Here is a 15641-nt window from a genome sequence, read left to right on the forward strand (position 1 = left end):
ACAAATTGTTAATTAGACAAAGCATGGGATTATTAAGAGAAATGACACCTGTTTTGGAGCAGCACCTACACATGGTAATATCCCATGCCACCTTTTAGGTGCAAAAATCAACTTCCTTGCTCAGAATATACTGGAGTAACAATACCCTTAGTGGAATGCTCTATTATGAATGAGTATTCATGCTATCATTACTATCTGATACTCCTTTCCCCACCTAGTACAGTGAGCCCTTGGTATCCACTGGGGGTTTGGTTCCAGGACCACCCTCCGAATACCAAAATGCATGGATGCTCAAGTCCTATTAAATATAATGACATATTCAAATGGTGTACCTTATACAAAATGTCAATATCAAGATTTACTTTTTTGAATGTATTTATTTAGAATATTTTCAAGCCATGGATATGGAGGGCTGACTTCGTTCTATTATCAAGGAACCTAACCGGTCTCTTTTTTTGTGTTAATGGCTGCATTTTTTTCAGGTCATGTCCCTTGTTCTGTATCAGTGAAGAATTAACAAATGCTCAACCAACTGAAACCTACAAGCTGAAAGCTTCACCCTTCACTTTCACCATATAACTTGTATGATAACCAGCCATTCACAACAGTATAGCTCCTTATCTTGCAACACTGCTAACTCACAAGAGGAAGCTGCTGAGGAATTGCTGTAGGTACTTTGCAGTCACAAAGAAAAAAAAATACAACACCACAACTGAGCAAACAGTTCAGGAGAGCAGGCTAAGAACTGGTTGGAAGCCATCTAACTATCACTCTATAGTACAATCTGCAGGGCAGATCTGAAACTACTTGTAAGCACCCTTCACGAACATGATCTTTTTCTTATCATTTCCCTTTCCCCATGTTGCTTTCTTGCCAATCACTCTACACCCAAATTGATATTTTCAGCAAATAGCATCTCTAAATGCAAACATCTCCTTCACAGGATATTTTTCTGCCTCACAGTCTTTATCCAAAGACAAAAGAGACAGGGTGGCATTTCCCTAAGAGATGTGACCATCTCTAACCATCTCTAAGTACCGTACATTAATTTTCTTTTAAAAGCTTTTAATCTTGACTGTACTTGGCCCCAAGTATTTGTGTCACAAAAGCCCACACACCGCTATAGCAACAATGGCATGATCCTCTTAAGAATCTCAGTACTCTGATAGTTGAGAGAGAAAAATGTACTTTAAACTCTCCTACTACAGAACCATCCCTCTGAGCTACCTGAGAAAGTTACAACTGCAGAAGCTTGTATTGTTCTCTCTTTTAGTTACAGGATAAAAATACTCTGGGGAACAATATTCTATAGTCATTGTGAAGACACACCCAACTAAAGGTGGTGGCAGGTTTGGGTGTGCAACGCCGGTACCCTGGTGAGATCAAACTCTTTACCCAAAAAGGCTCTGAAGCTGAATGTAAAGTTCAAAAGAGGGGGAAGTTTAATTTAAAGGACAAAAATAAAGAGTTTTCTCCTCCCCAGCTCTAAATAAAAGATACTTTACAGTTTCAGCAATCTTCAGGGTGTCAACTTTCTGGGTCTGATGTTGGTTTGCTCTCCTCTCTCAATGGAGCTGGTGCAGGGTCTTTCAGCTCCTGAACTCCTTTATATTCTTGCTGATGGTAACTAATTTGGCTAAATTGGTAACTAAAATGGCTAAAGTACTTGGTAACTGATTTGGCTAAAGTACTTGGTAACTAAAAAAAAAAATTATTAAATTGGCTAAATTGGTAACTAAAATGGCTAACGTGTAAGAAATGCCCTTTCCGACTGTCTGGGCCTGTTTGCCACCAAAAGACATCTCTCTGCCTGCTCACAGCAAAGACTGCTCCCCAACTAAAAATCTCTAGCTACAGCAGAGCATGCTGGGAAAGGGCAAACCAAACCTGGAAATAATGCAGGGGAATCCTACAGCTCCTCCCACAACTAATACTGTACAAAGAACTTTTCCTACATTAAACATACTATAGCCTGAACCAATGTGAAAGAAAATGCAGCGGGAGATTCAATCAGTCCTGGCAGGACATCACAGTCATCAATTAACTGCACATCTGTTTAATACAAGCAAGTGGTTCATTGTAAAACTATGGGTAATGTGGTAATGGTTCAAATAAGGAACTGCCTGATAACACATCTACAGAAGTGATAATTCCAAGATATATCCAAACTATAATGAATTCCATCAATGTTTCTTGAGTGTTTAACCTGCTGCCGAAACCAACTGTAAATAGCATAGAGTTCCTCCCTTGACCTTTTAGTGTGTGTGTGTGTGTGAATAAATGAATTTCTTTACTGTTGTCAAGCCAGGGGTCCCCATCCTATATTTGTGTGTTTCCTTTTTTTCTGTCTAAGTATGGCACAGAATGAGATGAAAAAAGCTAGAGGAATATTGGAGTGAACGTGGAGTTGATTCTTTGATGTTAAGTGGAAAAGAAGGCCAGGTAGGAGTCACATGTAGAAAGAAGAATAACTGAAGCGAACTTCAAAGGACTTATTAGTGCAAGTCACAATTATACTGGGAGGTATAAACATTTATCTCCTCTTGAGGATTCTGTAAATTTGTGTGTGTAAGCATGCACACGCAGAGACACACACACAGAGGAGTTGTAAACAAACCATGTTACAGGTAAGCAAGCAAGGGATGTACAGCTTAAGTAACAAGAAGATACAAATCCATCCCAACTTATATAATGTGGCAATATTTTCCTGACTGCAAGTCACTACAAAATGGCAAATGCCCACAAAAGTGTCTCATTTGGAGTGACACCCTTTCATCCTGGAATTTCACTATACTAATTTTCTTATGGCATTACTACATACTAATTTTTCTTCTCAGGCAAATGCCAGATTGACTTTCACAAGCAGGGTCTGTAAACTATTCCTCTTAACAGTGTACATCGACATAACTAACTATAGCTATTGCCTTTGGACTTTTGCAACCTCAGGCAAGTGATGAATAATCAGTTTTTCTATATCAAGAAGAAGGCTGATCATAAGATGGACTTGAACATTACCTGTTAGGGCTTCTACATTTGCCAGAAAAAACTTTCACAGGCTTTTTAAACTACCTTAATCATTTTAAATCCACAGTGCAGCGATACCTTTATTGGGCCTACTCCAAAGCATAAAATACATTATGCAAGTATTTGATGTTTTGGAGTTGGCCCAAAAGAGGTATTGCTTGTTTATTTATTTATTTATTTATTTATTTAAAATCTACATTTAATACAGTAAATGTTTGCAACATTTTAAAATGCTCTCCCTTCTTGGGATAATGGCTATATGTCCATTTCAAAACTAGGCAAAATGTAAAATTACCAACTGACAGCACAGAAGCCACACAATAATATAATACTATTTATTTATTTATTTACACCCTGCTCTTCAGCCAAAAGGCTATCAGAGCGGCTTACAAACTGTTAATTAGACAATACACAATGTGGTGGGCTAAGAGCTGCTTTACTCACTATATAACTCATGAGTTATATATACAACAGTATTTTGTCATGGTACTGTGATCTATGTTGAATACTTTTCCTTTGTTATATATTGTTTGTATTTATAGTCATTATTATTTCTTTTAATCCACCATCCTGAAAATATTATTGAAGAGAGAAATAAAAATGTGTGTGTGTGTGTGTAAAGAGAAAGACAGGCAGACAGAGAAACAGACAAGAGAAAGAGAAGTACACTTAAAGTACAATGTGTCACTCTGCAAACTTATCTTCTCTAAGAAGCTTTTCACACTTTAGCTGACAGTTACACTTCAGTGTTGCCTGCAGCATGGGATGGTCACACGGATCCTCAAATACCCAACAGCTTGCTAAATGTGTATGTGTGTCTGTCTGCTACAAAGGGTCATAGCTCCATAGTACCTGTCTAAGGGTATACAACACTGCAGTCCCATTTCATGCATCTGCTACAACAAACCTTAGTTGAAATGCAAAATGTGAAGCAGTCAACAGTAGATTGGGAGCAACCTAGCTATCTGGTAGAAACCAGTCTTATCTCCTAGTACCATATATACTCGTGTATAAGTCGACCTCATGTATAAGTTGAGGGAAGGTTTCAGGGCAAAATCCGAGATTTTGATATGACCTGTGGATAAGTGAAGGGTAAACCCTAGGGGGCTATAAGGAGGGATGAAAAGGGGGAAATACCACTTCTGTCCCTCCTTCTCTGGGCCTCTCCCAACCAATTCCCAGGTGCTGGAGGAAAGATTTTAACACTGGGTTGAGAAAGGATGCAAGTGGATTTAAATGGAGAGATTTTTTCATGGGAATCCAGGTCTTGCAAAAGGGAGCAAAAGAGAAGCAATTGGATTTAAATGGAGAGGTTTTTCCTTGGGAAACCAAGTCTTGCAAAAGGGAGCAAAAGAGAAGCAACTGGATTTAAATGAAGAGGTTTTTCCTTGGGAAGGCAAGGCTTGCAAAACAGAGCAGAGAGAGACACAAGTGCTTTTAAACGGCGAGTTTTTCCGCCAGGAAGCCAAGGCTTGGAAAACGGCCTGGAGGGGGGAAGGAATTAGTATTCAAAGGAGATGAGGTGACAGGTTTACTTGCTTTGGGACCCTTCTAAGCACTACTGAATAGTTGACCCTTCTATAAGTCTACCCCAAAATTTTAGGAGCAATTTGGGGCATATATTTCTTAAGTCGAGTATATACGGTAGGTCTTTTTTTTTAACATTGAGGCAATTTACCAGACATGGAAACAGATATATCCCTAGCTGGAAGAACTCTCACCAGAGGATGACCTCTGGACTAGACTAAATGTCACAGAGGAGCAGGCAGTGTTATGGGACTTTGAGGTGAGTCAAGGAGATCAAAGGACTTGCAAGAGAACTGACAGCTGAAACTTTGCTTTAAGATACAGACAGCACTCTGAACTGGATAATGTTAGTGAGAGGCTTCTGACTCCCAAGAAGAGGTACAGGTTCAGCAAGCCACTAAACAAAGAAGTGCTTGCTCACTGAAGGTTTCCTGGTTGAATAAAGGGTAGGATAGCATCTCAGAGTTAGAAGAGACCACAAGAGCCATCCAGTCCAATTCCCTGCCATGCAGGAACTCACCATCAAAGCACCCCTGACAAACAGCTATGGAGCCTCTGTTTAAAAACCTCCAAAGAAGAAGACTTCACCACACTCTGACGGTGTTCCACTGACAATCAGCTCTTACTGTCAGGAAGTTCCTCCTAATGTTGAGGTGGAATCTCTTGTGCTGTAGCTTGAACCGACTGTTCTGGGTAATATTCTCTGGAGCAGCAGAAAACAAGCTTGCTCCATCCTCAATGTGATACCCCTTCAAATACTTAAACAGGGCTATCATATCACCTCTTAACCTTCTCTTCTCCAGGCTAAACATGCCCAGTTCCCTAAGTCTCTCCTCATAGGACTTGGTTTCCAGACCCGTCACCATTTTGTTGCCCTCCTTTGGAGACACTCCAGCTTGTCAACATCTTTTTTGAACTGTGGTGCCCAGAAATGGACACAATATTCCAGGTGAGGCTTGACCAAAGCAGAATAGAGTGGTACTATTACTTCCCTTGATCTTGACTCTATAGATCTATTTATTGATGCAGCCTAGAATCGCATTGGCCTTTTTAGCTACCACATCACACTGTTGCCTAATGTTCAACTTGTAATCTACTAGGACTCCTAGATCTCTTTCACATCTACTGTTGTTAAGCCAGGTGTCAACCATCCTATATCTGTGCATTTCATTTTTTCTGCCTAAGTGCAGTACCTTACATTTCTCCCTGTTGAAGTTCATTTTGTTGGTTTTGGGTACTCTTCAAAGGCCTGCAGCTGATATCTGGATGAGATTCTAGAAGCTCAGGCTTAAAAGCTCTCAGTTCCAGGCACAATGCTACCTGAGCTGAGAATGGGTGCAGCCCTGATTTAGCATCAGCTGTGTAGAAGACATTGCTATCTCTATCTCCTACCTACCTATCTGGTCATGATGCCCTTGGTGTGTCTGAACTGTTTTCATACCTTGCTTTTCATGCTGATATTGTGTTTGTATTGGATCTACCTGTGACTGGCTACACTGTTGTGTTCCCTGAAAGCTCTGGAAAAGGAAGAAATGAGAGAAAAATGACTTCCTCCTAGCTAGTGTCCATGGATGTAGTTCAAAGACATCTGCACAGATGCACTAAGAGAAAAGTTCAGTGAAAAATTACTAAGATTCTATGGACATAGTTGTCAAAAGCTTTCCCACTCTCATCATATCTAATGATCAGCAGTGTATGAAGTACGAACAATCTGTCTGCTCACTATAGGGAAATGTCTAATTAACAAACTGTAAGCCACTCTGATAGCCTTTTGGCTGAAGAGCAGGGTAATAATAATAATAATAATAATAATAATAATAATAATAATAATGGAACAATCTTAAAGCATGCACAGTATATTCCATAGAACATTCTTGTCTGCTCTTGAGTTGGGACTACATTCACTCTTGATTTAGCAACAATCTATTTTGGAGTCCAGTTTTGTTAAGAAACTGTGGTCATCACAAAAATCGGAAATTAAAATCCCCATGGTCGTTGGCGGGATACAGACCGCTCAAAAAGGGTGGTCTCCTGCCACCCTGGTTTGCTACGCGAGGGAGCTGCAGCGGACAAACTGCGCGGCTCCCTCGCGCAGCAAAAAGAACCCGCAAAAAGTGGGTTCTTTCTGCAGCGCGGTTGTGATGCTGCAGTGTACCAATGGCACACTAGTGGCATCACAATAACGCCGGGACATGCGGACGCTTGACATCCATCACGTCAAAATGGCGGCGTCCATATGTACAGGGCGCTGCCATTTTGACACCCTCGTCACGTGCGAGGGGCGAGTTGCATATGGAAGTGCCACCCCTCGCACGTAACGACGGTGCCCCATAGGGCCCGTCTGTACAGCGCCTTTGTTAACTTTTTTTAATTTGCCAATGAAGCTATATAATATCAGATAACTGTTAGTTACAGAAAAGAAAAGAACAGTGGGTTCTTTTTCCAGCATATGAAAATGATAGGTAACACCCAACTCAACCCACAAAGAACTGCTAATAACTCAGCCAAATGGTAATACTGTCTACTGTTTTTAAAAACAGAAAATTCCATCTGGGGCTTTAAGGGAAATAATGGATTGCTTCTGAGAATATACAGAGCTGGTGAAAGATGCCAAATCAGAACTCTTACAAACCTGGAGCATTTCCAGCAACATTTTTTTAAGCGTTAGGCAGCATTCTAGAAAGGATCCTGAACTAGCCAATGTATAAAAATGTAATTCCTATCAGTATGAGCTGAATTTAAACTAATGATGTAGAGATGAAAGGTCTCAGGTTCCATATTACTATAACTTTTCAATGTCTTCATGTCATTTGACATTCATGTGGTTTTGCACTTGTTTTTTTAACCAGCATAATTTTTGAAAGTATCCTTGTCAAATTCTACATACCATATCAACTTAGCCATTAACAAGACTGTACAGTGGTACCCTGGGTTACGAATTTAATTCGTTCCGCGGCGCCGTTCGTAACCCGAAAGATTTCGCAACCCGAAAAAGCCATAGCCGCTAGCGCTGGAAAGCCGCGATTTCGTGCAAAAAAGCGCCGAAAAGCACAAAAAATTTTTTCGTAAGCCGAAAAAAAAAACGTAACCCGGAACAGTTTTTTCCTATCTAATTTTTTCGTATCCCGGAAATTTCGTAACGCGGTCATTTCGTATCCCGGGGTACCACTGTACTGTTAAACAATATAGACCTTATAATAGGAAGAAAGGGGGAAGCAAAGAACAGTTGCTAGATGGATGAACATTAAATTCTCCATCATCTTTTTCTCCTACTATCAGAAGTACAAACATAATTATGGGCATCACCTACTTTAACAGCCATAATCTGTCCACTTGGTTTGTGGACCATTTTGTTGACAGAACCATAAGCGCCTCGTCCAATTTCTCCAAGGTCTTTCAAGTCCTCAGCAGTAAAATCCCAATGTTGTTCAGGGGAAATCTTCAATTTTCCTGATGATTCAATGCTGTGTGTTCTCAGTCTCTCTCTGTCAAAAAATTTGGGAATGAATTTTTCCACATTTTAAATAGTTTGAAACCTTTTTTTTAAGCAGCATTGATTAAAAGCATTTTTATATATAGGGTACGTAAGCCTAATGGAAAAAAGAAGAAAAAAACTCCAGCAAGGAGCTAGATAGGGGGCACAAGTTAGGAGGCTGGAATCAGGTTCACTGAAAATGGCCAGAAGTCTTAGAACAATTTTATTTTCAGTTCTGTTGCTATCAGTCTTAATACAAACCGCAAACATGCAAGACAAGTATTTTGGCACTGTGCCTTTTAAGCGAAATAAAATAAAAGTGAAATAAAAGTTAAAAGGCCACAAAGCTGATGGTGCATGTTTTTATTATTAAATGACATATGCAGGAAGACAGGAAAAAGGCTATTTCTTACTACTTGGGGCAGACATGCAATCTTTGTAAACTGCTTAGGGAATACATAAGTGCACTGATAAGTGGTATAGAAATGTACATGCTACTTGCTATTGCCATTCCACATTTCATTAAGGATTTTGTCATCTTAAGTTTTTCATTTTTAGCTGGTAAGTGCCTTTACATGAAGCAATGCACACAGGTTTGTCTGTTTCCCGGTAAGCATAGTGCTTCTCTCAGGACAAACATGAACATCTACCTTCCCAACACTGCATACAGCTAGCAATCTTGGCATATTTAATAGGAGGCAAGTTTCAAAACTTGACAGTACCTACTTCCAGCAACACAGGTTTAAAATCAGACTATTAAGCTCTAGGCTCCCCAGCACCGATTCTGGATATACTTGAAAGATTACATTTAAGAATTCCTCCCTCCATATCCTAAGGAGCAAAGAAAAAACCCTACGGAAACTAACCATCAGGGCCAAAAACAAACACGCCCATTAGTTTAAACATAATTGCCTGAACAAGACCTGGGCTAGTGCAGTCTCCTCATTTTTAATACATTCCACACACAGACCTACACAGAGATTTAACGTTCCTGGAAAAATTTGAAGCCATTGGGAAAAAAATTACGGTACCCGGTTTTTTTTTTCTCTAAGAAAAAACAATTTGGAAAAAATGCAAAATTTCTACTTTTTACAGACTAACTCATTCTGTTACTTTAGCAAAATATATGATGCATGACTTAAGATAGCAAAAAACTATCATGGTTGATACATCAAAAGTATAGTTTATTAAAAAAAAGAATTACAAATGAATTTGACTTTTGACTTTTTAATTTTTTTCTTAAAATGCAGGTACAAGGCCCATAAATATAATGAACATTTGAACTACTGTCAGTTCATGTGAAGCAAGAAAACAAATGAATAATAAAAATAGAGAAAACCATCAAGATTAATAAAGTAAACAAAATTATTTTGTATTTGCTAGTCCTCCATAGAATCAAGGAGACATAAAACACTCATTCCCTTTAAAAAACCGAAAAAAGGAAACCATGCCCAGCACTTGCAATGAACTGAGATAGTGTATGCAGTGCCACCTAAAATTCTGCCTTCTGCCTAGTTGTTAGTAATAATGCAGAAGAGTCATAAGTATTTTATTCACCATTTTTAAAATATATATATATATATTCTATATTCCAATTTTTTTTCTGGAAAAAAACCCTTTCCCCCCCAACATTTTCCACTTTGCCCCCTGTGTGTTCACAATTCTATACCCATATACTGTATCAACTTTTGTGGCAAATTAGTTTGCTCTTACACCTGAACATCTGTGGCTTCCAATTGTGGTTTCCCATGAAAGGGCAAGTGCAGAAAGATGTGAGGCCAAACAAGCTCATCAATGCAGCATTGGCAAGTGGTCCAAGAAAGAGGATGTCTCATCCCACCACCGTGAGTGAGAAACCTTCTCCAACACATATACACACACTTGGACCACAGGCTGCTAGTACAGTCATTTAATGCCAAACTGAAGTCCCGTTCCCAAGAACAATTAATATCAATCCTACTTCCACACTCTTGGTATTTCATCTACTCATACAACTTGAAACTATACAGGATAAATACAGGGAAAATGCAATTCTAAACACAGAATACTCTCTCTTAGCACCTCTGAATTCCTGTCTGTTCAATTAACTAAGCACGAACTTTGCCATACCATAATCTTGTTACGAAGAACCAATTAAAAAAGAAAGCAAATGAAGTAGAGTTTAAACAAAGATATTATAAGCTAGTTTTAAGGTTTTTCTATTTACACCTGTTCCTGGCAGAAGAATTTGTCTTGAAACAGCATCACAAGGCCTTGTCAATAAAATATTTCAGAAATGCTGGCAAATTGCCAATTATCAGTAATACAAAAACATATTTACTAAACAGGGTCAAACATACAGAAATTGTTCCCAAAAAGAACAACTGCTTTTCAGTTTACTGTTCCTAAGCCACTGCAGTTTCAGACATACACAGTGGGCCACCATATAAGCAGGCTAGAAATCTGCAGATTCAACTGTCTGCAGCTTGCCATGCCCCATATTATTATATCGGGTGTGTGTCCATATGGGCATGACCATCCCCCCCCCCCCAATCAATGGACAGGGGAGCACTTCCTGAGGATGAGAAGGGTCTGCTGAAATTTAACTGGGGACAGAAATAATATTATCATACAATGATTATTTAAAGTTGCAATATGCTACACGAAAGTTGCAAGCACACAGTGCCCCATCATCAATCACAGACAAGATTTTGCACATTTCCCAGGACATGTATATCTGTGATATATCATGGAATTCAATTGACCTATTATGATTATTCTGCTACATTGTCTAGTCACAGCTACAACAATCACTTTTTTTTTCTGGACCTACCCTAGCTGAAATAAGAGTAGAAAAATATTCACCAAGTTTGTCCATATTCTTATTTTAAAAATCAGATGTTGTGCATAGTCACTCTGTTCTACTATCAATCTTTTCAGGTACCAAGCGAATGATTAGTTTACAAGATCAATCCCAATTAGCTATATATACCAAAAAAAGCTTCCTTTCCAAACAATCTAATATTAAGATTTGAATTTGAGATCTTTATTTAGCTACCAGAATGTATTTATTTTGATTTGGAGATGTCAAAGAAACATTCAAAGCATGATTATACATTATTTAAATGTAATTAAATTTAAAAATGTATCAATCAAGACTTTATTTACAGTCAGGATTTATGTCATGGCCCCATTGTACAGCAGTTCAAATCTCTGTTTAAGGCTCCTGCATTCAAGTAACAGGAGAACAATGCCATTTTCAGCATATGCTGCCCTTTCACTAAGGTAACTGCAGCAGTGCAGAACTCTTGAATCAATAATTCCATGAGAAAAGGAATATAGTCTGCTTGGATGCTTTGGTTAATTACACTCTGCTGGTCCAAGACAGCAAGACATTCAAATAGGGAGAAAGACCAATTCCAGTCATCATCTTTACAATTGAATTCAAACCTAGCTCCACTTAAGTCTCATTGCACAATGTACCTTAAATCTGAGTATATATGCACTGTAAAAATATTACAACGGTTTTCGAGATAATCAGAATATATCTCCTCCAGCTATTATGTAGAGGACTCTGACTATGCATGTTAAGTTCTACTCCACAGCTGTGAAGGCAAAGAAATCTTATTTTTCTACCGCCGTGTCTGTACAGAAGATGAGCTGTTTGAGTGGTAAAATATTTTATACTTTGGGACTGGGGAAGGACAGTAGTTAATACTCAGTTTGCTGTGACAATTTTGAGAAAACATCATTTTTTAATATTTTTTTAATGTTTTTGCTTTTGACTGAAGTAGGATACGGCATTTAGTACATCCAATGGGTGTACTTTTGACTTCTCTTTGTTGTTATGGGTACTTTTCAGACTTGTGTATCCTAAGGATGCAGATGGGACCTTTGGTGGTATGATCCCAAATCCTTAAGCACATTTTCCTTGTCCATTATGGATGCTCTTTATGGTTTAAGAAGACTAGCTGCAGAACAAAAAAGTCTAGGGGGAAAAAAAGAAGCAATGATCATAAAATAGCAATAATTTTATTGGAAACAAACTGGAAGAGTTGGATAAAAAATGAAAGGGATAGGTAAAATATATTCAATCCTGCAAACAGACAAAAATGCTATGGTCTGTGTGCAAAGTCCAAAGATAAAATCAAAAGCTTCTGAGACAAATGAGTAAAAGAGCCAGTGTAGACAATATGTACTAGGCTTAAGAACTATAAATCCCAACGAATAAATCAAATATTGGAGATGTCATACATATAAAATACAAATACAACTGAAGTTTTCAACACCTCCAAGGACACAAATGGGAGGGATAACATAGAAAGACCATTACAAGTGGTAAATTGATCAAATAGGACCAAATGTGTTTCGACAAAGAGTCTTCATCAGTGGTAGAAATAGGCTGTTGTAACAGCATGGCAGATATATCAATATATGTGGATACACCCAGTGAAAGTAAGTAGTTAGTTGTCCAAGATGGACAGTAACCTGGATGTCCCACAGATGAATAAGGCTAAGAAGACTAGCTAACAGAGTATGAAGAGTGACTTGTATCCTTCTTCAAAGAGGGCATAGTTCCAGGAAGCTTAAAGCAAGGTCAGGCATGTGAAAAATAATAGCTGTTCCAGCTGCACTATTTCTTATGTGTCCCCAGGGATATTCACCATAAAAGGCCCACAGATGGAGCCAGAGAAGCGAGAAACAGAGACAGCAAAGTTTGGTACATCTGACCTGTCTCTTCCTCCCCACCCCTGCTGTCTCCCTTCCCACTCCAACTGATACTAATTCTTTTATTAGAACTAAGGATCTGATGGATGTTTTCAATGTTATCTCATTGTCATTTTACTATTTTTGTAAAAGAAATGGTACCTTCTTTGAAGGATCTATATACTTAAAAGGCAGGGCACAAATAATTTAAATGTACAAACAATGCTTTTTTAAAAAAATTCTACCACATTGGACAACTGTCAACTTGATGCTTGTCCATTCTGAAATACCTTGTCCATTCTCAGACAAGGTATTTCACTTCCCTTGGAGACATAATTCTTCTTGTCAAATGGTGGAAATAAATACAGTGGGCACTTGATATACGCAGGGGATCCGTTCCGGACCTCCCCGCGTATACCAGAATCCGCGTATGCTCAAGTCCTATTGTCCCCAATGGCGGCGCGCGTGCACACGCACCACCATTTGGGACAAAAGTCCCTGGCCTTCCCTCCCTCCCTCCCTCCTTCCCTGCCTCCCTCCCTCTTTCCCTCCCTACTTTCCTTCTTGATCGCTGCCGCCTCAGCCTCCTGGTTGCCACCACCGTGGGAAGGCTGGGTGGTGGTGTTAGAGGCCAAGAGGCCTCCAACGCCACCTGGCCTTTTTGTGGAGGTGGCGGAGAGACTGAGGAGGCCACGCGGTGGCTCTACCTCCTCGCCACCGCCACCTCCACCCGGCCCTTCTGCGGTGGCGGCGGCAGCGGCCGTGAGGAGGCTGAAGCCTGGCCTCCAGCACAGCCTCCTCACAGCCGCGGCCTCATCACTGCCGCCGCTGCTACCACGGAAGGGCTGGGTGGCTGCCTGGAAGCCTCTTGGCCTCCAATACCACCCGGCCTTTCCTGTGGCGGTGGTGAGAAGGCCGGGAGGAAAAGGTGCTGGAGGCCAAGAGGCCTCCAGCCCGCCACCCGGACCTTCTGCAGAGGTGGCGGCAGTGAGGAGGGCGAGGCAGCAGAGGCCAAGGCTAGGCTTTGGCCTCCTCGCCGCCGCCACCACGGAGGGCCAGCTGGCTGCCTGGAGGCCTCTTGGCCTCCAGCACCACCACCCGGCCTTCCCGTGGTGGCGGCAACCAGGAGGCCAAGGCAGAAGCAGCGATCAAGAAGGTAAGTAGGGAGGGAAAAAGGGAGGGAAAGGGGAGGGAAAGGGGAGGGGAAGCCAGGGACTTTTGTAGCCAATGGCGACGCACGTGCATGCACGCTGCCATTGGGGACAACTTCCAGGTTTGCCCTCTGCGGATGCTCAAAACCACGGATAAGAAGGGCTGACTGTTTTGCTTGGGAGATTTCCTTAAACAAAGGCAACATTAAAAGATGGTGGGAACTACAATACCTTCCCCCTTTGACATTTCAACAAAATAACTTGAGTATATACATGATACTCAACACTATTATGTACAACATCATTTTTTAAAAAAAAAATTATGGTGTAAGAATAAAGTATACAAAAATAAATTGGCATTTTTGTTTTCAATAAGCATTTACCCTACTTCCTGAATCAATACTGGTTAAAAATAGCATTGGCAACAATTACAGCTGTGAATCTTGGATAATAGTTTCTATCAGCTTTGTGCATTTGGATCCTGTAATTTTTGCCCATTTTTCATGGCAAAAGTGGTCTAGCAGGTTGAACAGAGAATGTTGATGAACAGCAATTTTCTACTCTTGCCACAGATTTTCAGTCAATGATGCCTGGGCTTTGACTGGGACACTCTAAGACAATCAGATAATTGTTTTGAAACTACTCCAGAGTTACCTTAACTGTATTTGGGATTATTGTCCTACTAGAAAGTGAGCTTCAACCACAGTCCTAGACCCCCTGCAAACTGAAAGTTTTGTCTAGAATTGCCCTGCATTTCATTCCTTCCATCTTTCTCTTCATCCTGACTAAGGAGCCCTGGTGGTGCAGTAGTTAAATGCCTGTACTGCAGCCACTCACTCACAAACCATAAGGTTGTGAATTCAGTACCAGCAAAAGGGCTCAAGCTCGACTCAGGCTTGCATCCTTCTGAAGAGTACCCAGATTGTTGGGGATAATTAACTTACACCAGGGGTCGGCAACCTCCGGCCCACGGGCCGGATCCGGCCCGCAGGTGCCTTTCCGCCGCCGCCCCGGTCCCTCCTGCCGCCGAAATCGCTGCTGATTTCAGCGGCTTCGGCCACCATTTTGAAGGGCAAAATGGCGGCACCCATTAAGAGGCCCGCTGCGGCCTCCGGAGCCCTGAAACGGGGCTCCAGGAGCCACACCGGAGCTCTGGGAGGCCCATTGCTTTCGCTGGGCCCTCAGGAGGGCTCCAGCGTTGGCAGCGGGCCCCTGGGAGGCCAGTTGCCATCGCTGGGCCCTCCAGGAGGGCTCCGGTGGCAGTGGCCCCTGGGAGGCCATTTGCGGTCGCGGGGGCCCTCCGGGGGCTCCGGTGACGGCAGCGGGCCTCCTAGAGGCCCGTTGCCTTCGCTGGGGTCCTCTACTAGGAGGCTCCGGTGGTGTCAGCAGGCTCCAGAGGCACGTTGCCTCGCTGGGCCTCCAGGAGGGCTCCGACGGCGGCAGTGGGTCCCTGGGAGGCTCGTTGCCATCATGGGGCCCTCCAGGAGGGTCCGACGGCGGCAGCGGGCCCCTGGGAGGCCCGTTGCTTCGCGGGGGCCTCCAGGAGGGCCCGACGGCAGCAGTGGGCCCCTGGGAGGCCAGTTGCCGTTGCTGGGCCCTTCAGGAGGGCTCCGGCGCAGCAGTGGGCCCTGGAGGCCAGTTGCTATCCTTGGGCCCTCCAGGGCTCCTGCGACGGCAGCGGGCCTCCCAGAGGGCCCGTTGCCTTCACTGGGGTCCTCCAGGAGGTGTCCGGCGGCGGCAGCGGGCCTCCAGGAGGCCTGCTGCCTTCGCTGGGGCCT

General features: G+C 41.9%; 1 protein-coding gene across 13 annotated transcripts in view; it reads right to left on the reverse strand.

Annotated features, from left to right (window-relative positions):
• The window catches only part of MAP2K4 (mitogen-activated protein kinase kinase 4), a 67266-nt gene that overhangs the window by 17688 nt on the left and 33937 nt on the right, over positions 1–15641 (reverse strand). For all 13 annotated transcript variants that reach the window (XM_042449544.1, XM_042449533.1, XM_042449540.1 and 10 more), the window contains one exon: positions 7862–8036. In XM_042449544.1, the coding sequence (XP_042305478.1) occupies positions 7862–8036 (175 nt within the window). The remainder of the gene's footprint in view (positions 1–7861; positions 8037–15641) is intronic.

The sequence above is a fragment of the Sceloporus undulatus genome, chromosome 2, assembly GCF_019175285.1.
Source record: "Sceloporus undulatus isolate JIND9_A2432 ecotype Alabama chromosome 2, SceUnd_v1.1, whole genome shotgun sequence".
Classification (NCBI taxonomy): Eukaryota; Metazoa; Chordata; class Lepidosauria; order Squamata; family Phrynosomatidae; genus Sceloporus; species Sceloporus undulatus.